The following is a 25,260-nucleotide window of genomic DNA, read 5'->3' as shown; positions in this document are numbered from 1 at the left end:
AATTCAAGCTTACTTTTGCTTCTTCTTTTAAAATAGGATGTTTGACTTAGGGCGTGGTTGCCTGCAGTAAACTTGGTCTAGGGTGGGTTCACTGCCCAAACATCCAATACTTTACTTTGGAATTAAATGGCTTGCTGTCTCAAGTATTGGAGCAAGAACCTGTTCTGGTTGCCCCTTGTATCATTTTAAAGCTGTGTTTTGCCTTCTTTCCCCCTTTTGTATTGGGGTAAAAGTGTTTGAAAACTAAATGTGTGCTAACTCAGAATTCAGAAAATTCAGCATCCAGGATCTGCTGAGCTGCCCTCCTGGTACTCTCCCATGTCTCTGTGCTTCTTCTTTTCTCTGTTCCTCCTACCTAACATTTCTAATCCTCATGCCCCTGCCCTGGAACGTATGAACCTGCTGTGGCTAGGATGCAACAGAAGTCACCCTAAAATGGTGACTCACGACAAAAAGGCGATCAAGGGGATACAAGTTGGAAAGGAAGAAGTCAAAGAATCGCTATTCATAGATAATATGATAGTATACATAAGCAGTCCCCGAAATTCTACCAGGAAACTCGTGCCTTTGATAAACAACATCAGCAAAGTGTCTGAGAACAAGGTTAACTTAAAAAAAAATTGTAGCCCTCCTATATACAAATGACAAATGGGCTGAGAAAGAAATCAGGGAAATACACCCTCCACATTAACCTCAAGTAATATAAAATATCTTGAGATGACTCTAACCAAGGGAGTAAAAGACCTGTAAGACAAAGCACTTCAAGTCTTTTATATATATACACATATGTGTGTATGTATGTGTGTATGTATGTATATATATATATATATTCCCTCTCCCTTCCCTCCTCCTGCTCTCCCCACCTTCCCCCACCCCACTCCCTAGCCATTCCTTAGAGAGGGCGAGGCTTCCCACGGAGAGTCAACAAAGTCTTCTACATCACTTGGGGCAGGATCAAGGCCCTCTTCCCTGTATCTAGGCTGAGCATAGGGAATAGGCTTCAAAGAGCCAGTATGTGCACTAGGGATAAATACTGGTTCCACAGCCAGTGTCCCCAAGTCACACAACTGTCACCCACATTCAGAGGGCCTAGTTGAGTTATTGCGGGTTCCCCATCTGTCACTGCAGAACCAGTGAGCTCCCGCTTGCTCAGGCCAGCTGTTTCTGTGGGTGTCCCCATCATGATCTTGACCCTTTGCTCATATTATCCCTTCTCCCTCTTACAACTGGACTCCAGGAGCTCGGCTCAGAGCTTAGCTGTGGATCTCTGCATCTGCTTCCAGCAGTTACTGGATGAAGGTTCTATGGTGTCAGTTAAGGTAGTCGTCAGTCTGCTTACAGCAAAAGGGTGACTAAGGCTTCCTCTCCACTATTCTTCAGGTCTTAGCTGGGGCCATCCTTGTAGATTCCCGGGAATTCCCCTGTGCCAGGTTTCTCACTAACATCATAATGGCTCCCTCTATCAAGATACCCCTTTCCTTGCTCTCCTCTCTGTCCTTCCCCAATCCACCTTCTAATCCCTCATGTTCTTCTCCCCTTCCCTTCCTCCCCTCCCTAGTCCCTTTAAACCCTCTCCTCCCCCTCCCCAACAACTGCTTTACTCAGGAGATTTTGTCTCTTTCCCCTTCCCAGGGGGATCCATGGATGTTTCTCTTAGGGTCCTCTGTGCTTCCTGACGTCTCTGAGGTTGTGGACTGTAGGCTGGTTATTCTTTGCTTTATCCATTTATGAGTGAGTACATACTGTGTTTGTCTTTCTGGGTCTGGGTAACCTCACTCTAGTGATTTTTTTTTTCTAGTTTCATCCATTTGCCTACAAATTTCAAGATGTCATTTTAATTAATTAATTAATTAAATTTTTTTTACCCTGAGTAGAACTCCATTGTGTAATGTACCACATTTTCTTTATCTGCTCTTAGGTTGAGGGGCATCTTGGTTGTTTCCAGGTTCTGGCTATTATGAATAATGCATCTATGAACATAGTTGAGCAAATGTCCTTGTGGTATGAGTATACATCCTTTGGGTATAAGCCCAAGAGTGGTATTGCTGGGTCTTGAGGTAGACTGAGTCCCAGTTTTCTAAAAACACTGCCATAATACAGTGATATTTTATTTGTATTTTAATAAATAAAGCCTGTCTGAAGTTCAGAGGGTAAAACAGTCCCACTGATAAGCCTTCCAGACCAGGCAGTGGTAACACCTTTAATCTCAGTAGCCATGCTAGTTTGCCATAGAAACCAGACAGCAGTGCTGAACGCCTTTAATCCCAGCCCTAGAGAGGAATATAAAACAGGTGGAGACAGCTCTCACACACAGTCTCCTTCTGGGATTCCTGGATCAGGATTGCCATGCCACTTCAGACTGAGGTAGAGGTAAGAGCCAGTAGATGATTGTTTTGCCTTTCTGGCCTTCAGGTTGAACCCCAATATCTGTCTCTGGGTTTATATTAATTGTGCTACAAATAGCAACCAAACAATTTGGCAACAATTTCCACATAAAGCCCGAGAAAGCTTTAAAAATATTTTAGACAGACAAGAACAGAGTCAAGTGCAACTTCTTGGTAACTGTCTTTTCTCCGGTAGGCTCTGTTTGCTGGCAGCTAGCAGAGACACAACTCCTTTAAGAAAGGCTTCTTGACTCAGCATTAGCAGCAAAAACCGCTTGGCAGTGCTTTTAAGAGGTCCTGCCACAAAACACTTAAGTGGTGTTTATGAACAGCCGGTGGTATGCTTCTTGGTGGCATGGACCTAGAAACTCCACAAAGTTGTGGCAATAAATGTGGCTCCTGCCTGTACCTCCACCATGAAGTTAGACTCTCAGAAAGCTAAGGTATGGGGTGGAACTAGTTACCAAAGCCACAGCTTTAATCCTAACCATGTAGCAGATTTAAGACTCATGTACTCAGAAAAAGATACAGTAAGATAGATTCAGATGAAAAAAAAAAACCTCTAAACAATTTATAGTGTGTTTTAAAATGTACATAGACTTGGGAAAGAAAATAAAAGAGAAAGTCCTCAGGGGAAAATAAAAGAAAGAAAGACATACAGTAGCCAGGCACGGTGGCGCACGCCTTTAATCCCAACACTTTGGAGTCAGAGGCAGGCGGATCTCTGTGAGTTTGAGGCCAGCCTGCTCTGTAGAGTGAGTTCCAGGATAGCCAAAGATACACGGAGAAACCTTGTCTCAAAAAACTAAAAAGTTAAAAAAAAAAATAAAAGAAATAAAAAAAAAGTCACTTAAAGATGAAAAATATACAGAGAATCTGGATGCTGTATATTATTGGGTTGTCTTTGAATTGCTTGACTGCTGAGGAAGGAACAAAAGCTACTAAAAAGACATTTGACTATAAATGATCCTGGATTAATCCATTCTATATATTTTGGAAATGCCATGACTTCAAAATTAAAGTTTAAAGATATGTTACTTTTGGAAAGAGATTCTGTTTTTGCTTCCACAGAAAATAAGAGGTAATGGATTCATTCTGGGTTAATAAAATTAAGGTTTGATTGAGGAAGACCCCCCCACCCCCCCGGAAAATCTCCAATGGGAATGGATGGCCCAGATGATCTAATGTTTCAGAGCACCTCTGTTGCAGTATCCTCTGAGTTCTACATCCGGGACAGCCTCAAGACTGCTGGCTGAAATGATCCAGCTTCACAAAATATTCCAGTCAGTTCTTGACCATAATCCTAAATTTTCTTCGGGTTTCCATAAGATTAAAAGTGCCCCCAGTGAGCAGGAAGCAAACTAGAAAACTATACCCACATCCCACCAAAAAGGGATTATGGGTGTTTGTCTTTGTTTAGTGTGTTGGTTACAAATTGTTATTGATAATGGTCAGGAAAAAAAGCCAAGCAAGGAAGAATGGATTCAGGGTCTTGTTTTGAAAAGAAAAAAAAGGGGGGGGGGAACTGCTGTGGGATAATGCTTTTGTACACTGTAAAGATTTATCACTTGTATTGGCTTAATAAAATGCTGATTGGCTAGTAGCCAGGCAGGAAGAATCTGTAGGGCAAAGAGACTAAGAGAATTCTGGGAAGAGGACACAGAGGAAGCAAGATGAGAATGCCTCACTAATAAAAAGGTACCAATCCGCATGGCCAAACATAGACACGAATTGTGGGTTAATTTAAGTTGTAAGAGCTAGTTAATAATAAGCCTGAGCTAATAGGCCAAACAGTTTATAATTAATATAAGCCTCTGTGTTTCTTTGAGACTGAACAGCTGAGGAACCTAGCTGGACAGAAGCTTCCATCTACAATATCTGTCTCTGGTTTCATACTAACCATGTTACACCATACTAATTTCCAAAGGGACTATACAAGTTTGCACTCCTACCAACAATGTAGGATTGTTCCCCTTACTCCGTATAAACTGTCATTTCTGTTTTTATTCTTGGCCATCTGGCAGGTGTAAGATGTTATCTCAGAGTTATTTTGATTTGCATTTCCCTGATGGCCATGGATATTAAGCAGCTTCTTAAGTGTCTTTTGACCACTTGAGATTCTTCTGTTCAGAATTCTGTGTTTAGATCTGCACTCCATTTTTAATTGAATTATTTAGTAGTTTGATGTCTAGTTTCTTGAATTCTTTCTATTATTTTGGAGATTAGCCTTCTGTCAGATGTGTGGTCAGTGAAGATCTTTTCCCATTCTGTAGGCTGTTTTGTCTTGTTGGCTGAGTCCTTTGCCAGAAGCTTTTCAGTTTCAGGAGGTCTCATTTATTAATTGTTGCTCTCATTGTCTGTGCTACTAGGGTTATATTTAGGAAGTGATCTTCTATGTCAATGTGTTCAAGTGTACTTCCCACTTTCTCATCTCTGAGAATCAGTGTAATTAGGTTTATGTTGAAGTCTTTGATACATTTGGAATTGAGTTTTGTGCATGGTGATAGATATGGTTCCATTTCCAATCTTCTACATGTTGATATCTAATTATACCAGCACCATTTGTTGAAGAGGCTTTCTATTTTCCATTTTATAATTTTTAGCTTCTTTGTCAAAAATCAAATGTTCATTTGTGTGTGGATTATTATCATGGTCTTTGATTTGATTCCATTGGTTCACCTGTCTGTTTTCATGCCAATACCAAGCTGTTTTCATTAGTAATAGAGCTTAATGTCAGGGGTGGTGATTTCTCTGGAAGTTCCTTTATTGTACAGGAATGTTTTGGCTATCCCGGATTTTTTGTTTTTCCGTATGAAATTTGGTATTGTTCTTTTGAGGTCTTTGAAGAATAGCGCTGGGATTTTGATGGGTATTGCGTTGAATCTGTAGATTGCTTTTGGTAAGATTGCCATTTTTACTATATTGGTCCTAGCAATCCATGAGTATGGGAGATCTTTCCATTTCCTAATATCCTCTTCAGTTTTGTTCTTCAAAGGCTTAAAGTTCTTGTCATACAGGTCTTTCACTTGTTTGGTTAGTGTTACCCCAAGATATCTTACTTTGTTTGTGGCCATTGTGAAGGGTGATGTTTCTTGGATTTCTTTCTCAGCCCATTTATCATCTGTATATATGAGGGATACTGATCTTTTTTGAGTTGATCTTGTATCCTGCCATATTACTGAAGGTATTTATCAGCTGTATGAGTTCCCTGGTAGAGTTTTTGGAGTCACTTATATATACTATCATATCACTGGCAAATAATAAAAGTTTGACTTCTTCCTTTCCAATTTGTATCCCCTTGATCTCCTTTTGTTGTCTTATTGCTATAGCCAGAACTTCAAGAACTATGTTGAATAGATATGGAGAGAGTGGACAGCCTTGTCTTGTTCCTGATTTTAGTGGAATAACTTTGCGTTCTCTCCATTTACTTTGATGTTGGCTGCTGACTTGCTCTATTTTGCCTTTATTATATTTAGGCATTTTTTTTTATTGATTTTTATTGAGCTCTACATTTTTCTCTGTTCCCCTCCCTGCCTCTCCCCTTCCCCTTCAGCCTCCCCCAAGGTCCCCATGCTCCCAATTTACTTAGGAGATCTTGTCTTTTTCTACTTTCCATGTAGATTAGATCTATGTCTCTCTTAGTGTCCTCATTGTTGTCTAAGTTTTCTGGGATTGTGGTTTGTAGGCTGGTTTTCTTTGCTTTATGTTTAAAAACCACCTATGAATGTTTCTTGTATTCCTGATCTCTGCAAGGCCTTTATCATGAAGGAGTGTTGAATTTTATCGAAGGCTTTTTCAACATCTAATGAGATGATCATGTGTTTTTTTTCTTTTAGTTTATTTATATGACAGATTACATTTACAGATTTTCATATGTTGAACCACCCCTGCATCTCTGGGATGAAGCATACTTGATTATGGTGGATGAGTTTTCTGATGTGGTCTTGGATTCAGTTTGCCAGTATTTTATTGGGTATTTTTGCATCAGTGTTTATAAGGGAGATTGGTCTGTAATTCTCTTTCTTGGTTGAGTCTTTATGTGGTTTGGTAATCCAGGTAACTGTAGCCTTATAAAAAGAGTTTGGCCCTGTTCCTTCTGTTTTTGTTGTGTGGAACAATTTAGGAGTATTGGTACTAGTTCTTCTTTGAAATTCTGGTTGGGTGGAAGGATGGAGGGAGAGAGTACGGGGAGAGGCAACTGGAACTATGGAAACCTATGCAAAGGATACTCCCTGGAATCTTTGGGGGTGACCCTAGTGAAGACTCCTAGTTACGGGGTTTATGGAACCTGAACCAGCCAGCCATCTTCCATAACCAGGCAAAGTTTCCAGTGGTGGTACTGAGACATCAACAAAGCCACAAGATTTTAGATCTACAATTTGTCCTGCCTGCATCATGTGCCAGAGAAACAGTGGCACAGAACTTGTGGGGGTGGCCAACCAATGACTGGTCCAACCTGTGGGCCACACCACGAGTGTGAACCAGCCAGGATATCCAGGAACCAGGAGCTGGATAGCCCAGAGATGCAGGATAGGCCCAAACACAACTGGAAAAAAGGCAATGAGTTGATTCCTAAGGATGCTGTGCTGTGCCATAGACTGAAGCCTAGCTTAGTTGTCATCAGAGAAGCTTCATCCAGCAACCAATGGGAACAGAAGCAGAAAGACACACAGTCAAACATCAGGGGGAGCCTGGGGAACCCCTCAGAAGAAGGGAAGAATTATGGGAGCCAGAGGAATCCAAAATGCAAGTACACAGCCCACAGAATCGGTTAAGCAGGACTCAGTGGCTCACAGAGATCAAAGTGACAATCTCTGTCTTAGAGCTTGCATGGGTCTGAGCTAGGTCCTCTGCATATATGTTATGATTGTGTAACTCGGTGTTTTTATGAGCCTCCTAATAGTGGGGATGGGGTTGTCTCCGATTCTTTTGTCTCTTTGGGAACCTTTTTTCTCCTACTGGGTTACCTCATCCAACTTTGATATGAGAGTATGGCCTAGTCCTATTGTAATTTGTTATGCCGTGTTTGGTGGATATCCCTGCTAGGATATCCCTGAAGGAGGCCTGCTCTTTTTTTAAGGGAAATAGAGGAGGAGTGGATCTGGGGGACAGGGGAGTTGCTGGGGAGTGGGCTGGGAGGGAGAGAGGGAGGGGAAACTGGGGTTGGAATGTAATATATGAGAAAAGAATAACTAAATAAAATGGATTATGGATCTCAAAGGAAGAAATAAAAATGGCTAAGAAATATCTCAGGAAGTGTTCATCATCCTTAGAAATTAGGGAACTGGAAATTAAATTTACTTCGAGAGTTCACTTTTTCCTGGACAAGATGACTAAGAGCAGCAAAACAAATGACAGCAATGCTCTAGAGGGTGTGCAGAATAAGAACCCTTAACCACTGTTGGGAGTACAACCGGGTTCAGCCGCTTTGGGAATCAGTGCAGAGAATTCCCAGAAAGCTTAAAACGAATCTACTGCATGAGCCAGCTGTAACATTCTAAATCTGACATGCGTGCAGAAGACTGGGCATCCTGTTCTATAGGTACTCTCTCCGCTGTGTTCATTGCTGCTCCGTTCACAATAGCAAGGACATGGAATTAATTTACATGCCCTCTAACTGATGAACAGATAACAAACATTTACCCTGTGGAATATGATTCAGCCATAAAGAAAAATGAAATCATGCCATTTTTAGGTAAGTGAATGGAACTAGAAGATATAATTGAATGAGATGACCCAGACGCAGAAAGACAAATGCCACATGTTCCCTCTCATCTGTGGTTCCTAGTTCCAGGTATGCATATATGATCTGGGTGACTGCAGAAACCAGTGAAGTGAATGTCTGTGAACCATAGCGAGATATCTTTAAAGGCGTGATCATGGCACTGGTATCTTTGTGGTCATCACCAACTGTTGAGTTGCTCAGCTGGATGAAAAGTACATTTTACACTGGAAATGTAGCCCAAAACCTATGGTTAGCAAGGTCACAGATCTTAGAAGAGAACCTACGCTGCCACTTTACTAGGTATGGTTACTAACTGTATTCCAAATATTTGCCCTCAAATAAATAAATAAATAAATAAATAAATAAATAAATAAATAAATAAATAAATAAATGTTTGCCCTTATACTCTTACCCCTCACCAAGGAAGTTTCTCTGCCGCACACAGAGACAATTACAGAAAGCCACAACTGGTCAAAATGCAGAGACCAACGAACCATGGGATGCTCATCCTGGCTTGATACAACTACAATATAACAGCAATCCTTAAGGATCAGTGTATACTGTGGAAGAGGGGTACTAAGACTGTAAGAGCCGGAGGACCAGGAAGTCTTCTTTGGGACTGTATCTTCTAAAAAAAATGACAGGGAGCTACTCCATAAAACGTCAAGCAAATGACTGTGCAAACAAGACCTGAGCATTGTTAACACCAGTAGATAAGCTGATACAGAAGTGGCAAATCTCACAGGACCCTACCCCTAGATGAAGAGCTGCAGGCTATTAGTGTGTGCATGTGTATGCATGTGTTTGTGCATGTGTGCATGTGATCCAATACCAATGGTCAGTCCTAAAACATTTACATAAAAGCAGCACTAAATGAAGCCAGCAAATTGTATTTATTAGCATGTCTAGTATATGTAGCAATAATAACTAAAGACATTGTCCATTAATTTGAAAGGAAACAGTGGGAGGGTCATTGGAGGTATTGGAAGGATAGAAGGAGGGGAAAATGATATAATATTTTTTGTGGGGGATGGAGTCCTTCTATTATAGACCTGGCTGTCCTGGAACTCACTATGTAGACCAGAATGGCCTTAAGATCACAGAAATCCACCTGCCTCTGCCTTATAAGTGCTGTAATTAAAGGCTTTGCTACCGCCCCCAGGAATGCAAGTATATTTTGATTAAATTTAAAAAAGAATTGCCATGAGAATTATACTGGGCAACTGAATATTTATCTAGATGTATGACAGGCACCTTACCAGGTCGCCTTTCAGCATATGGTCATTAATTCAACCCTGACAAGTCTATATTCCCTTTGGAATCTGGTGTCATTTGGCAAGTTTCTCTTCCTCCTAAGTAAACATTATCTAAATGGACATAATTGCCTACAATGGACACAACAGCAAACATTAAAAAGGAAATTAAGTTACTATTCCTTCTTTAGAGAAAGATGGTATACAAATAGAAGGGGAGACTGTTTTGGAAGAGCAAGAGGAGCAGAGAGAGGAACGGTGGGCTTGGAAATAGTAAGAGAGAGACTATGCCCAAAATGTAGTGCTTGATGTACATGGACAAAAATGTCATTATGAAAGCCATCACTTTGATAAATACATATTAATAGTTTTTGAATACTGTGAGTCAATGCCCCCATTTTTGCCAGCTTTGAGGCATGTGCTTAGAAGTGGCATAGCCCTGGCAGAGATTCACTGGGTATCCTATGCAGTGTGTCCCAACTCTCAGAGTATGTGAAAGCATCAGGGCTTTCAGTGTACTTTCCAGATAATGATTGTAATGAATTCCATGACCTTAGTGTACGAGTTCCAGTCTTGATTTGTGGTCACGGCTTCTATCATATACTGCAGAAAGCATATAGGGTTTATATGGGCTCAAAGAAACCTAAGTATTTGTAGGGATTCAGGAGTTCCTTCAGAGGGTAATTAATGATGTCTGATAATAGCTGAGTAATGAATAACACAATGCACTGGAGCCATGCATTTCCATCCCTATTCTGGCTCTTTAACTTAGAGTCACAGGCGTGGGTGCGCTCATTTCTACTCTTTTTCTGCACCTAGAGAATGATGAGAGCAAACATATACTCATGTGTGCACACATACACATATGCACACCCATGCATGCACGCACACGCATACTTACATGCACTCACATGCACATACAAACACATACACAATAGTAATATAAAATTCTCTAAAATGCAATGGGTCTATCGCAGTGAAAAAAGAAAATAGTCATTTCCCCATACCAATGATAAAGAGAAAGTGGAACCTGTGTGGAAATATACAGACACCTCCTTTCCCTGACAACACCATATTTTCATATAAAGATGGATCTCCAATGACTTATAAAGAATTATTTGATTTGCACTTTTTTGATAGCTAAGGATATTGAGCATTTCCTTAAGTGTCCTTCAGTCATTTGAGATACATCTGTTGAGAGTTCTCTGCTTAGGTCTGTACCCCATTTTTTTTATTGGATTATTTGTTCTTTTGATGACCAATTTCTTGAGTTCTTTGTATATTTTGGAGATCAGACCTCTATCTGATGTGGACTTACTGAAGATCTTTTCCCATTCTGTAGGCTGCCATTTTGTCTTGTTGACCATGTCCTTTGTATTACATAAGCTTCTCAGTTTCAGGAGGTCCCATTTATTAATTGTTTCTCTCAGTGTCTGTGCTACTGGGGTTATATTTAGGAAGTGGTCTCCTCTACCTATGTGTTCAAGAGCACTTCCCACTTTCTTTTCTATGAGGTTCAGTGTGGTTGGTTTTATAATGAGGTCTGTGATCTATTTGGACTTGGGTTTCGTGCATGCTAATGGATATGGATCTATTTTTATTCTTCTACATGTTGATATCCAGTTACGCCAGCACTATGATGAGTGTCTAGCATTTGACTAGCATCTTGGTGTGCTTGAAAAGAATGTAAATTCTCCCATGTTGGGGGTATCCTCCACATATTTCTCACACTGGACTGGTAATTGTGCTACCAGAACCTTCTCCATCATTACTAATTTCTTTACCTCCTTGTCTTCTCAGTCACTAAGAGCAAGAGAGTAAACTCTCCCAAGTTACGTGAAGGATCTATCAATTTGTCTGTAGTTGGGTCAGTTTTTCCTCTGTATACTTGGAAGCTGACTGTAAGATGCTTTCGAAGTTAAAAGTGTTACTGATAGAAAATTCAACCTCTTCTTTATCCCCCCCAAAGCATTTTAGGCCTTAAAGGCCATCCTATCTGAGATACAATTATACCCTGCGCCAGCTTTATTTTAGCATATGCTTGCTTATGGTGTTTTTGCTCTCCTTTGATTTCAACCTTTTTATATCATTGTATTTTAACATATATCTTCTAAATGGCACATATCAGAACTTTGCATTGCTTGCTTATGCATTTTGAACCTACTCCGGCATTCGTTATCTTTTAACTGAAACATTTAGTCTTTATTCATTGACTGATTTCTCACATATTTAAGGCAATGGTTATTACTTTTTTAACTTAAGAAAAAAGCCTTCCAGTCTGAAAAAAAGAATTGTTACCTCTAATTAAATAATATAATATTTTGGGTACTACTATACTAGAATTTGAGGGGCTGGAGAGATGGCTTGATGATTTAGAAAAATTAGTGTTATTCAAGAGGAACTGGGTTCAGTTCTTAGCCTTGTAACACCAGCTTTGGGATCCAGTGCCCTCTCTTCTGGCCTGCTTGGGCACAGCATTGTGCACAGTGCACTGACATGCATACAGTCAAAACACTGATACATATAAAAAATAAATCTCAAAAAATTTAAAAATATTGGAGTTGGAATTTGTTATATTTTCAATGGTTAGTGAATTCAAGAACCTTGAAGAGGGGAATTCAGAAGCCAGGTGAAGTTGAACAATGCATTCTATGTCCTACACCCTACAGGTCGATTTTGGTCCATGAAGTTTTATGACACAACACAGAAAACATTCATTATTATACTGTCCTGAGTAAGGTCATCAGAAAGATTCCTCTTTGAGTCATTATAGGCTATCTTCTATGAGACTTGGTCAATGTCAGATGATTTGGGGAATCGGGATTCTTGGACAGAAAGGGGTACTATCTCATTGGTCCTAAAAGGACAAGAATTTGGCGTCTTGAAAAAACTTCCAAACACACAAGAATGTTTCCCCCAAAATTGAAAAAAAGGTTCATACTCAGTTAATTTATGGTCTTAGAAAAATTAAAACTAAGCATTAAACATATTCTATAAGAATACTACAAAATAATTTTATTCTTACATAGAATCTTTTACATCTAATCTACATTTTCTTCATTATGTTTTGCCTTGGCCATCACCACTGATGAGTTAAGATAAAAACAACTCTAAATGTTCTCTGGAGGTGTGTTCACATGTATGTTGGAAGGAACATGCGTGAAAGGAGAGGAGTCCCATGCAAACACCCATTGACAGTGTCAGGCTCTTGGTACTTGCCGTGGGAAGATGTGAATGAGAATATAGATTTCCTGTGCATATAGCCATAAAATTAATTGAAAGTATGTCCTGCAGTGGATAATGTGAATCAACACAGCTTTCCAGAGGGAATACAAAGCAGATCTCTAAGAAGTTCCAGTCTGGTCAAATTCTAAGACCCTAGAGCCAGTTCTACTACTGAACTACCAATGCCATCTGGAGAGATGGCTCAGTGGTAAGGGCACAGCCTACTCTTGCAAAGTTCCTGAGTTTAATTCACAGCAACCACATGGTGGCTCACAACCGTCTGTAACGAGATCTGGTGCCCTCTTGAGGAAGAGACCTGTTCAGTCATCTTCATCAATTTAGACATGAAGCCCAATCTGGTAGATCAACAGAACTGCTTATACGGGCTGCCCATGCATGCTTCAGCATTGCCAGGGCATACATTTCAAATTTCAGTTTCAGAATTAATTAGGCATTTGATCTCTTTGGTTTGTTCTCTGCCATTAGGTTGGTGTTCTAGAGTTCTGCGGTGTTTATGACATTGTCAGGCTACAATCCTTCCGTTCTCCCCTAGATATTAGAGGTCAGAGCAGAGGATACAGAGAGTAAAAGGCTCTAATCACACATGCAGCATCTTATCATACACTTTCCCCATTCCTTGATGATGCTTCTGTGAACACAAGATACACATTTCACCAGTTCATTTTTACTAGAATCACAAAATCCTAAGATTTTCACGGTCCTACACACTGCAGTCTGATAAGTCTTATTTCTTCAGGCATGACCAAAAGACTCACAGAGGAATGAGTGCCTGACATGTCAGATCATCGCAGGGTTCTACAGTGGTGCAAAAGTTCTCATATGATGACTGAGAAGAGAAAGTTCCCATGCAGATTTCTACAGCAATAATTATTTAAACTATATAGTCCTTTGAGAGGACTCTTAGGGGTTAGGACTTAAACAGTGGAGGATGTTTACCTCTACGTAAAGACAAATAGCCAGCTAGTCATCTCACTTAGAAAAGGTCATTCCCCTAACAGCCTTGGTTCAATAGGCTGTTTACCCTGGCAAGAATGGAACTACAGAACTCACAGAATACACTGCAGGGATTTTATGTTTTAAATGAACTATTTTTTCCTTTGAAGGTTAAATAATTTTGGTCCGTGAAATAAACTGGGAATAGACAACAGTTAAAAAAAGGTATACACACTCTATTACAAGACTAGTGGACCCTAAGGAGAGGTGAAAGATCATTTAACTTTATGTAGATTTGAGCAAAGGGATGCCTTAAGTCTCCAGATAAAGGAGATGAACTGTGGAGTCCTGGAAAGAATGTGTGCAGTAAGAAAGTGTGTTGCCACTGTGTTGACAGAGGTCCATGTAACAGCCCACTGGTAATATCTGCACGGGCTACAGCATACAGCAGCCCCTTGCTGTACAGGGGAAGAGGTGGTGATAAGAGGCGCCCGTCTTTCTTCGCCTTACTAATGCAGATGTGAATTTCTTATTATGAAAAGCAGTTATTTAGAGCCATTCCTGTCCTCAGAGGTCCGCAGCATCTGAAAAAACTTGAACTCTGACAAAAAACATTTGGGGTGGAATGTTTTATTCTCTCAGAATAAATCACCTATTTCCTTCCTGTGCAAAAACAATGCATTAGCAACCAGTATAGAAGCTAATTTAGAACATGGAGTACCAAATAGCATACTACCATATCTCCAAGGGGGAAAGCTAAAATTTATCTCATTTTCTTCTAATTACTTTTCATGTTCAATAAATACTAGCCACAGTGTCCTCCCCTAAATACTCATAAGCTCAACCCTAGTTTTATGAGCAAACTTTTGTCATGTCCAGGACCACCCAACTTCCTAAACTTCTACAATTCCTGGATGTTAACTTCCAGTGACTTATTGGATAAAATATACTATTAGAAAACTTACATAGTTTCTAGAAAAACTGACTTAGTTTTTCATGTGGATACTGGCCTCCACCTGAGATAGCTTTGGGAAGAAGGTGCATCTCCTATGCAGATCTGGACTGGCTCCCTCTCTGTATACTGATTTTCTCCTCATATCGTAAAGCAGGGTCTTTGTTATTCCATAGAGGTCCATAGAGATGGCGATTTAACAAGTTTGCTATCTTCTCATATGGTTTTTGAACAAGCAAGCAGAGCAGAAGCCATTTTCTATCTGATTACCTTCGATTTCTTCTTCTTGTTGTTCTTGTTGTTCTTGATGTTCTTCTTGTTCTTGTTCTTGTTCTTCTTCCTCTTCCTCCTCCTCCTCCTCTTTTTCCTTCTCCTCCTACTCCTCTTCTTCTCCCTCTTCCTCCTCCTTTTCCTCCTCCTCCTCCTCTTCCTCCTCCTCTTCTTCTTCCTCCTCCTCCTCTTTTTCTTATCTATCTATCTATCTATCTATCTATCTATCTATCTATCTATCTATCTATCATCTATCTGTCTGTCTGTCTATCTATTTGTTTTGATGGTCCATTTGTAGTACAAAGTAAAGATTAAGTAGGAGCCACCCCATTTCTTCTTACAGAGACTATTTCCATGGTGAATAACTGAGAACTGGTCAAAGTGCTGTGAGTGCTCAGGTATACAGGTCATCTACATCAACCTCCCCTCTCCCAAGGCTCAGGAACATCATGAAAGAGTGGATAGAAAGAATGCAACATCCATGAAATGAGGAGGGGAGCTGTGAATTGTTGTCTTCTCGACATGATGTGGCTGATGTCAAGTCACAGCAGCTGTGACTAATTGCACAAGATCGTCCTAGAGGACTGCCAGCATGGATGGGGGAGGCCCTACCCCTAGCTGAGGCTGGGTTGACAGTTGATGGCTGTGGAGTGAAGGAGAAGAATGCACATCTGTGCAGATCCGGACTGGTTCCTCTCTATATGCCGATTCTCTCCCGGTGTTGTAACGTGGGATCTGGATATAGTGATCTCACTCTCCAGAGTGGCATAGTTCATGATCATTGCCTTTTGCATCAGTGGATGTGCAGCTAGTTCTTGTAATGGTCCCTGCTACTAGTCCCACACGAGAAGCATCTGTCAAGACAGCCAATCCTATAGTTCCTAGTTCTTGGTTTTTGTGTCTTTTACCTGAGCTGATACCTTGAGACATCTTTGAAACAGTTCCCAACAATATGTGGCCTTTGTCAAAGAGGCCAAAACTTGACAGGAATGAGACGAAAAACAGCCTGAATTATTTATTTTTAAAATAATTTTCTGTTGTCTGTTACTTTGGGTTATCAGCCCCAATAACCAAAGCTAGCTAATGAACTGTCTTTCTATAATAACACCCCCCCCACACACACACTCTTCACTGATTCTGGTCAGTAAGGAACACTTCCTAATACAAGCATATACCAGAAATTGATACAAAGCTGTCATGCATCAGCCCTCTCCATTCTTTCTCATTTATTAGACCGCTTGAATGCCATCTCCTAGATTGAAAATCACTTGAGTGGCAATTTTTTGCATATATGTATATGTATATTCACACATATGATTTTGTGTATCAGTAAAAAATCTAGAAACTACAAAGGAGAAAACATAATTTCTCTTTCTATCACTTTCAGGATTCACTTAGTATGGTTATCTCATTTTACCAAAAAAAAAAAAAAAAACACACACAAAAAAAAACATAACTCCATTCTTCTTTAAAAAGAAAAAAAATCTCATTGTGTGTATCTGCCATGTTTTCCTTCTTCTTCCTCTGTTGTGGATGCTGCTTGACTCCACAGCTTAGCTGCTGTGAACACTGCTGCAATGAACAGGTATGTAAGCGTCACACCAGCATGGGGGTGTTTGTCCAATAGGGTATAGATGGGACATATGGTACATCTCCTGGCTTTTTGAGAAACCTCCCTTCTGATTTCCATAACCACTGGTGAACTTTACATTCCCACATGTTGCGTGTTCTGGGCTAGCCTCACAAGTTTAAAGTACATAGTGTTCTCCAGATGCAGTTTTTGAGAGGCTGCTTCTTTTCTTGAAGATGCTTAACTGTGTAGTTAAACAGAATCGGGTCTGCTTCCTGAGTCCCACTGGTTAGTCCAGTACAGAACTCCAAGACTGCTTGGTTTGACAGTTTTGTATCTAACACCCAGCAGCGTTTCAGTACAACAGGAGTCTGGCTCTGTTTAGTCCCCACAGTATTGTCAGAGCAGCGGGACATCACTAGATGCAACTTGGATTTCGTCCAACAGGTACAAAGCCTAGCACTCAACCATGCAGAGTAGGTACAAGAGGATGGGGGTGTGGTTTTTACTGACTGACACTCCAAATACTTTCCCCAGCTTTTACTTTCTTAAAACAGAAATGATATTAGATTATCTCCAGAAAGGATTTGCTGGCTGTAACTTAGGAATGCAAAACTGAGTTATATTTATTTTCTCATTTTGTGTACCCAGTAAAAAAGCCAGCCCTGTGGGGAAGGAACAGGTTGTATCCAGCATTGCTCTTGAAGTGGGAAGAAGATGGCATTATCCCTCCGATCACTAACATCTACACCAAGAGTCCAAGAGTCCTAATGTTTTAGAGAAGAACCGGGGACACAGTTGCAGAGCTTGCTCTTGTATGAGTTATTTCTTTCTCAACTGTCTGCTTCTACATAGGCCAATATAATGAGTAAGAAGCACAATAGAACCCCTGTTCTATGGTAATTTGATCCTTGAATTGCTCCATAAATGTGGTTCTTTTTTCCCCCTCCACCTTCAAGTTAGATAAAGGAGAATTTTTTCGATTGCTATTCCAGAAAGGGATGTTTGGATTTTATGAATTCTATTGTTGAGTATCTGTAGGTATTCCCTATGAAGCTCTATAATGTGTTACTGTCATTTAAATGTTGACCTTCATAAGAGTTTCATAAACTCTACCATTGAGTAGATTAAACAATGCTGTTAAGTTTACAGGTTCTCATAAGGTCACTGAAGGTTGAATATGTACCCTTGAACACACACCTTGGGACCTCCATGTACATAAACTGCAATAAGAAACTTCCCATGGGGCTAGAGAGATGGCTCAGCAGTTAAGAGCACTGGCTGCTCTTCCAAAGGTCCTGAGTTCAATTCCCAGCAACCATATGGTGGCTCATAACCACCTATAATGAGATTTGGCGCCCTCTTCTGGCGTGCAGGCATACATGGAGGCAGAATGTTGTATACATAATAAATAAACCTTAAAAAAAAAAAAAAAGAAACTTCCCATGAATGAATTAAAGCCAGTGGAAATAAAGAAGGAGAAAATAAGTGGTAGTGAGGGGAAGTTAGCATTGTTTAAAGATGAGATGTCACAAGCATCTTATCTTTGATGGAAACACTTCTGATGCATTGCTTTTAAAATTGCGGTAGCATTTATCCATTATCCATACTTCGTCCCAGACAGGCACGGGCATTTTAGTTTCTTGCAATTATTTTCTTTCCACACTGCAGGTCCCTCTATGTCTTGCTATCACTCTCTTCAAAGCCCCGGTCACATCTCTGTTCCTCAGACTATAAATAACAGGATTCAGCAAGGGGGTGAGGATAGTGTAAAAGGCTGAGAAGATTTTGTCTTTGAGTGGGGTGTGGTAGGATTGTGGAAGCATGTAGGTGTACAAAGCAGCCCCATAAAACAACGTCACCACAATCACATGTGAAGAGCAAGTGGCGAAAGCCTTCTTCCTCCCTTCTTCTGACTTTATCTGATGTACGGTGACAAGTATCTGTGCATAGGATGTGATCACCACAGAGAAGGGTACCAACAGCATCACAACACAGCAGACGTACATCACCATCTCATACATGGCCTTGTCACCGCAGGCCAGCCTCAGCATTGTGGGAGCCTCACAGAAGAAGTGGTTGATCTTGTGAGAGGCACAGAACGGGAGACTCATGGTGATGGGGGTGAGGAGAAAACTGTCCAGAGCGCCACCAAACCAAGAGCTGGCCAAAATAAACCAGCAGACCCTCCGACTCATGAGGACAGGGTAACGGAGTGGATTGCAGATGGCCACATAGCGGTCATAGGCCATAAGTCCCAGCAGGAAGAACTCAGCTCCTACAAAGCCCATGTAAAGAAAGTACTGGGCTGTACAGGCAGCAAAGGAGATGGTCCCTTTGCCTACAATGTAATCTATCAGTATCTTAGGCACAATAGTGGAGATATACATCATGTCAATGAAAGAGAGATGGCTGAGGAGGAAATACATGGGCGTGTGGAGGTGAGGATCTATGTGGATGAGAAAGATCATGACCCCATTAGCCATTATGGCCATGAAGAACGTGGCACAAATAACACTGAAAAGGAATCCTGATGCTTTGTTGTGGGTAAAGAGTCCCACGAAGGTGAAGTCACTGGGAAAAGTTTTGTTTCCATCCATATGTCTGTGCTTGAGCTGGAAGCATAAGGAGAGAAGCAGCAGTTATCGAAATGATGAAGACAAGAGAATCATCGCAAATCTGTAAATGACATCCTTAAGTGAGACTCATTTGTCTAATATCAAGCACTTTCTGGGAAGTCAATTGCAGCTGCTTTTTTGCCCATTTCTTCTTGTTGAGGAGTAACCTCCCAAAAAGTATGTTTCCCATGGCACAAAACTGAGTGGATATTTGATAAACAGTAGTTCATACAATAAAGTTTAATTATCATTGCATAGTATCTGGGTCTTGGAGAGGCTTCTTTCTTTAGAGCACAGCTAAAGGACATTGAGACTATAATTCGTGACTCTAGAGAAGCTAAATAAGAAGGTGAACCCAAAGAAAAACATATAAGCATCCCCCTGAATATTAACCTTCATCAGGCGATGAAAGAAGACAGAGACAGAGACCAACATTGGAGCACTGGACTGAAGTCTCACGATCCAAAGGAGGAGCAGAAGGAGAGTGAGCACGAGCAAGGAACTCAGGACGGCGAGGGGTGCACCCACACACTGAGGCAATGGGGATGATCTATCGGGAACTCACCAAGGCCAGCTGGCCGGGGACTGAAAAAGCATGGGACAAAACCGGTCTCGCTGAACATAATGGACAATGAGGACTACTGAGAACTGAAGAACAATGGCAATGGGTTCTTGATCCTATTGCATGTAATGGATTTGTGGGAGCCCAGGTAGTTTGGATGCTCACCTTAATAGACCTGGATGGAGGTGGGTGGTCCTTGGACCTCCCACAGGGCAGAGAAACCTGCTTGCTCTTTGGGCTGAGGAGGAAGGAAGACTTGATTGGGGGAGGGGGAGGGAACGGGAGGTGGTGGCGGGGAAGAGGCAGAAATCTTTAATAATTAAATTAATTAATTAATAAAAAAAAAAAAAGAAAGAACACAAAAAAAAATGTATATTCAACAGCGAAACAATTGATATTTTAAATCCATTTGTACAACCAGTTGATCAGAATAATATTTGATCAGATTGCGGCTTTTCTTCCCAGTTTTAAAATTTGTCAATCCCAGGCTGGAAATAAAGATGGTTCAGCTGATGAAACTTGCTGACCTGAGACCTGATTCCTGCAGGTCTTCTTCTGCTGTTCACATACATGCCATGATACCCCCATGCTAAATAAATAAATGAACAATACTTTCAAATGTTAAAACTTACCAGTTCCACTAGAAATAATCACAAAGCTGCGGACTCTGTTGGAAACTAATGAGCTGTACTGAATGGGATAGCAATATCACTCATAACTGACCATGACTGTTAGTCAATTTCTCATTAATTTATTGCCATATCCTGTCTCTATGTGACATCTGTGCAGACATTTTGGTGCTAGTGTAGTAGATAACAGGGAGTGAGTTTCGTGTGTTTTAATATCTTCTTGGAAGAGAAACACTAAAGAAGTTAACAAAGGAGGGGGAATGTATTTGGGTACTGCTAATAAGAGCTAGGGGGAAAACATTATCACAGACAGTAAAAGAGAATGGATATAAAATGACCATTCATAGACTCTGAGTGTGGGCTTCATTATAGCAAACACGTACATTGTAAAGCACAACAGAGCTCAGACTATGGAGGAAACCAAAGCCGACTCAGGAAGAGGACCGTTTGTGAGGAAGGAGCTGAGGACCAGGCTCAGTGGTAGAGCACTTATTTAATGGACATGAGGCCCTGGGTACCATCTTCAGCACCACATTAAACAAACAAATGATGGGGAAAGGATAGTGAGGGATGGGTAGTCAGTTTCTTGAAGTAAATGGGCCGGAGTAAGGAGCTCAAGTTATTTTTTTTAAATATTATCGGTGGAATGAACTGCAGTTTGATTTTAAGAAATTACATAACATTTAACATGTTTGGGCCGGGCGATGTTGGTGCATGCCTTTAATCTCAGCACTTGAGAGGCAGAGGCAGGCAGATCTCTGTGAGTTCGTGGCCAGCCTGGTCTACAAGAACAAGCTCCAGGATAGGCTCCAAAGCTACAGAGAAACCCTGTTTTGAAAAACCAAAAACAAAAAATTAACATGTTTATCTTGATATTCTAGGAAACTCTCCCTCCTCAACGTTTGTGATCTTCTTCCTCCTCCTCCTCTTCCGCTCTCTTCTCCTCCTCTTCCTCTTCTTCTTTCTACTTTTTCTTTAGACAGGGTCTCACTATGTAGTCCGGCTGTACTCGAACTTATATGTAAATAGGGACTTATTTGGCACACATTTGAGGGTGCAACTCTCATGCAGGGAAGGCATGGCTGTAGGTGGTCACCTGCAGCTGTGACAGAAGACATTCATTCACATCTGGGCAGATGTGACGGGCCTGATTTCCAGATATGTCCACCTTGCAAAGATTCTACAAAGCCTACTGCTACAAGCAACTGGAGACCCAGTATTGAAACGTGAGTCTGTTGGGAATATTTTACAAACAAACTATAACATCCAGCATGCACATGGCCCTGGGTACCCACAGCACCACAGAAAGTATTCAGAAAATGCTTGGTGTCCCTAATCATCAAGGAAATTCGAATCAAAACCAGGATTCAGTATCATCTCCAGCTAATGGCTACTGTCAAACATGATTCAGTATGATTGCTGGCTAATGGCTATTATCAATAAAGACAAAATAACAAGTGCTGATGGCTGCCTTCCGATATTGATGGCAGCACTCACTCCCACAGTGCTGCAGTCACCGAATGGAAGCCACCTAACTGTCCAAATATGAACGCATGTGTAAGGGATACACATATAGACACACAATGGAATACAGCTCAGACATAACTATGATGAAAGGACATTAAGTAACTCACAAAAGATGGTAAATATCACAGTTTTTTTTCTCATGTGCAGAACATAAATTATTGGCATACTGAGAGTTCAGAGTAGAGACATAGAGTAGATAGCATGGGTAAGGAGAGGGTGCAGGGGGTGGAGACTGTCATCTTTGTATACAAAGTACAGCTGCATAAGAAGAATACCTTTGGGATTCAAATTTATCTCAGGACAACAGCAGTGAGCATGAGTGCATTGTGTATTTCAAAGTAACTGGGAAAGAAGAATTGTATGTTCTCATCACACACGCATACACACACACACACAAATGTATGTGGTGTTGCAAAAGCAATATTGGTAGTTTTTAAAATTTTGTTACGTGCACACACACACACATCAACCTACCACTCTGTACCTAAAATGCATATAAAATAATTGTTGAGGGGCTGGAGAGATGGCTCAGAAGTTAAGAGCATTGCCTGCATTTCCAAAGGTCCTGAGTTTAATTCCCGGCAACCACATGGTGGCTCACAACCATCTGTAATGGGGTCTGGTCCCTCTTCTGGACTGCAGGCATACACACAGACAGAATATTGTATACATAATAAATAAATAAATATTTAAAAAATTGTTGAATATGTCCTAATGGGTTTGAGAGGGAGTTGGAGGCATAGTAGGAGTTGGAGGGTGAGGAACAGAAAAGCAGAAATTACGTAAATAAAGTTCTCATAGAAAAAATTCTAAAAATAGCCTTAAATTAAAAATATGCATCAGACACTCATGGACTCTAAGGTAAATGAAGATGCATTCTGAGGCTGATGGTGGACTATGCAGGGCTGGGCGGCATTTGAAGGGACCATGCTCACCACTGCAGAGACCTTATCTTAAGTCACTGAAGAGTCTAGATTTGTATCCTTGCCTGATACCAACTGTGGGTTGCCATGGGACCTGAGCTGTGTGACAGAGAAGATGTGCCACCTACATCCCCCGCCAAGGGACAGAATGCCACCTCTAGGGTAAGACTAGCACTAGATGGAGAGTTGAGCAGACCCTTAGGTTCTGGAGAGGCTGGATAGTCAAGGGTGCTAGACCAGGTAAGCCACCCTGTGTGTATCCTCCAAGCCACCCAGTGTGGACCTCCTGCAAGCCACATATGTACCTTCGCCACCTGTGTGCCTTCTGCAAGCCAGCTTCTACTGGCCTAACCTTACAGAGGTTTCACTCACACGGCCACACCTCAGCACTGGGTAAAGGGCCTGCTACTTGACATCCCTGGATGCTTCACCTTCAGGTCCTGTGTTAGCTTGGGTGGGAGTGGGGAAGGGTGTGTAGGGAGGGCTTCCTCCCACTGTCACGGTCTCTGGGACTTAGTAAGTCTCCAAGGTCCGCTAGACCTCCCTGATGGTTCACAAGCATGGAGTTGGACTTGTCCTCCAGAATCTTACCTAAATCAATCGTTATCACATTAACATCCCCTATATCTAGTTTGGAAAAAGTGCATCCTTACTCAAAATAAATGAAATAAAGAATATGCTTTTTGAAATGGAGATAAAATTCACTCAAATTTCTCCATGCTAACAATAGTTGGAAGAAAATGATTTAAAAATAAAAAATCAATAGTTGAACCACAGTTAAGACTAGAGCTACATACTTACTTATTGAAGGAAATAAGTTAGGTTTATACAAATATATTTGGAAATTTCAGTGAAGCCAATTTTATGTGTTTATGAGCATATATATATATATATATACTATGAATGTCAGATCTAGGCACAATGTATATATAAATATGCATATATAAATGAACTCTAAAAATGTTAACTAGTATCTATAAATGTGGAAGACATGGGAATTAAAAGAAAAGTTATGGATCCTTCAAATTTTCTACTTAAGAAAACAGTTAATAATACCCCTAAAATTGAAGTTAGAGCTTTTATCTCTCTCTCTCTCTTTTTTTTTTTGTTTTTTGTGTTTTAGTTTTTCGAGACAGGGTTTCTCTGTGGTTTTGGAGCCTTTCCTGGCACTAGCTCTTGTAGACCAGGCTGGTCTCGAACTCACAGAGATCCGCCTGCCTCTGCCTCCCAAGTGCTGGGATTAAAGGCGTGCGCCACCACCACCTGGCTAACAGTTTGCATTTTAAAAATATTTAATATCTTTAGTCATCAGAGAAACACAATATTACATTGAGATCCACCTTATCCTATGCAAAATGACTATCATCAAGAAAAACTAAAAAACAAAAGACCAGCAGCTGAGAAGGCCCAGGAGAAAAGTTACCCTTGTCCTAAATTAGTATAGCCACCCTGAGAATCATTCTGGAAGCTCCTCACAACACAGAGCAGAGCTACTGAGTGAACCCATCTACACCATTGCTCCATACACACCTGAAGGAATCAAAGCCAGGGCGTGCTAATGAAATACTTACCTGTGCTTCTACTCTACCGGTTACAGGAGCAAAGTCACGGAATTGACCTTGGTGTCAGTCAAAGGTTGAATGGATAGAAAATGTGGTACTTAGGAAGAAACCTCCATTTTTTATCAGTTCTGGGGATCCAGAAACCCAAGACCTAAGAGAGTGGTACTGCAGAAAGACATCTCCTAGCTCCCACAATGGAATTTTATTTATCTATAACAACGAATGGAATCACACAGTTTTAAAGGAAAGGAAGATGAAAATGTAAACTGTATCGTGTGAAACAATCTAGACTCAGGAACACAATGTTGAATGCTTCCTTCTTCCTATGCGGAATACAGTGGGGTGAAGAAAAAGATAGTGGGGGGGTGGCTATGGGAGAAGAGGGGGGACCAAACAGTGAAGGGAGCATTATAAGGATTATAGATATGATCAAATTATGTTATAACCATGTTTGAAACTGTCATAATTAGTCCTTAATATAACTACTACACACTAATAAATGAAATTCTTCTAAATGTAAAATATTCCAAAATTGGTCATGCATAAAGGTGTAATTTTATTTATTTGTGGCACTCATACTATAAACCTATCTCACTCATATATGAGTTGAAGCTAACCTCAGCAGCTCATCAATAACCACTCATATACATGCTCATTCATATATGTCCACTGGCTTCTCAACTCCCTCAGAACATGCTGCATTAATTGACAGCTAAAAATAACAACCTGAGTGCAGCTCATAGGTTGGAGGGAAACCTGGAAGGGCTTCTGGCTCTCCAGTGCTTTAAGTTTCAGTCACTAACATTTGGCTCTTAGGATTGGGGAGCTCTCTGCCCAGAACGGCCTCCTCCCCCTGTCATCTGTTTGAACAACTCTAGATCTTGATTTCTCTCTATATATATTTCAGGAAGTTGCTTTGGGTGTACATACCTGCTCCACATGCCCCACGATATGGCAGCAAGCTTGCTTTAATTGTATTAACAAAGTGTCGGTAGAACACGTCCATGCAAGTAGCAATACAAACTGAAATAGCTGGTACAGTTGCTAAGACTCGAAGAAAAATTATAACACTAATAGAACGGCAGCCTTAAAGTCGAGCAGAAATT

General features: G+C 40.8%; 1 protein-coding gene across 1 annotated transcript; it reads right to left on the bottom strand.

Moving 5' to 3' along the window:
- Window positions 1–17,947: 17,947 nt before the first annotated feature.
- Window positions 17,948–19,140, bottom strand: LOC130874899 (olfactory receptor 2T6-like). The gene has a single exon (XM_057770467.1). It carries the CDS (start codon window positions 18,931–18,933, stop codon window positions 17,983–17,985), a length of 951 nt encoding a protein of 316 aa, XP_057626450.1. The 5' UTR covers window positions 18,934–19,140; the 3' UTR covers window positions 17,948–17,982.
- Window positions 19,141–25,260: the final 6,120 nt, after the last annotated feature.

This window comes from Chionomys nivalis, chromosome 5, assembly GCF_950005125.1.
Source record: "Chionomys nivalis chromosome 5, mChiNiv1.1, whole genome shotgun sequence".
NCBI lineage: Eukaryota > Metazoa > Chordata > Mammalia > Rodentia > Cricetidae > Chionomys > Chionomys nivalis.
This window is presented reverse-complemented; position numbering and strand designations above follow the sequence as displayed.

What these genes read in the sequence shown, in the direction of transcription:
- LOC130874899 (XM_057770467.1), bottom strand. Translation starts at nt 18,933, where the DNA reads ATGGATGGAAACAAAACTTTTCCCAGTGACTTCACCTTCGTGGGACTC.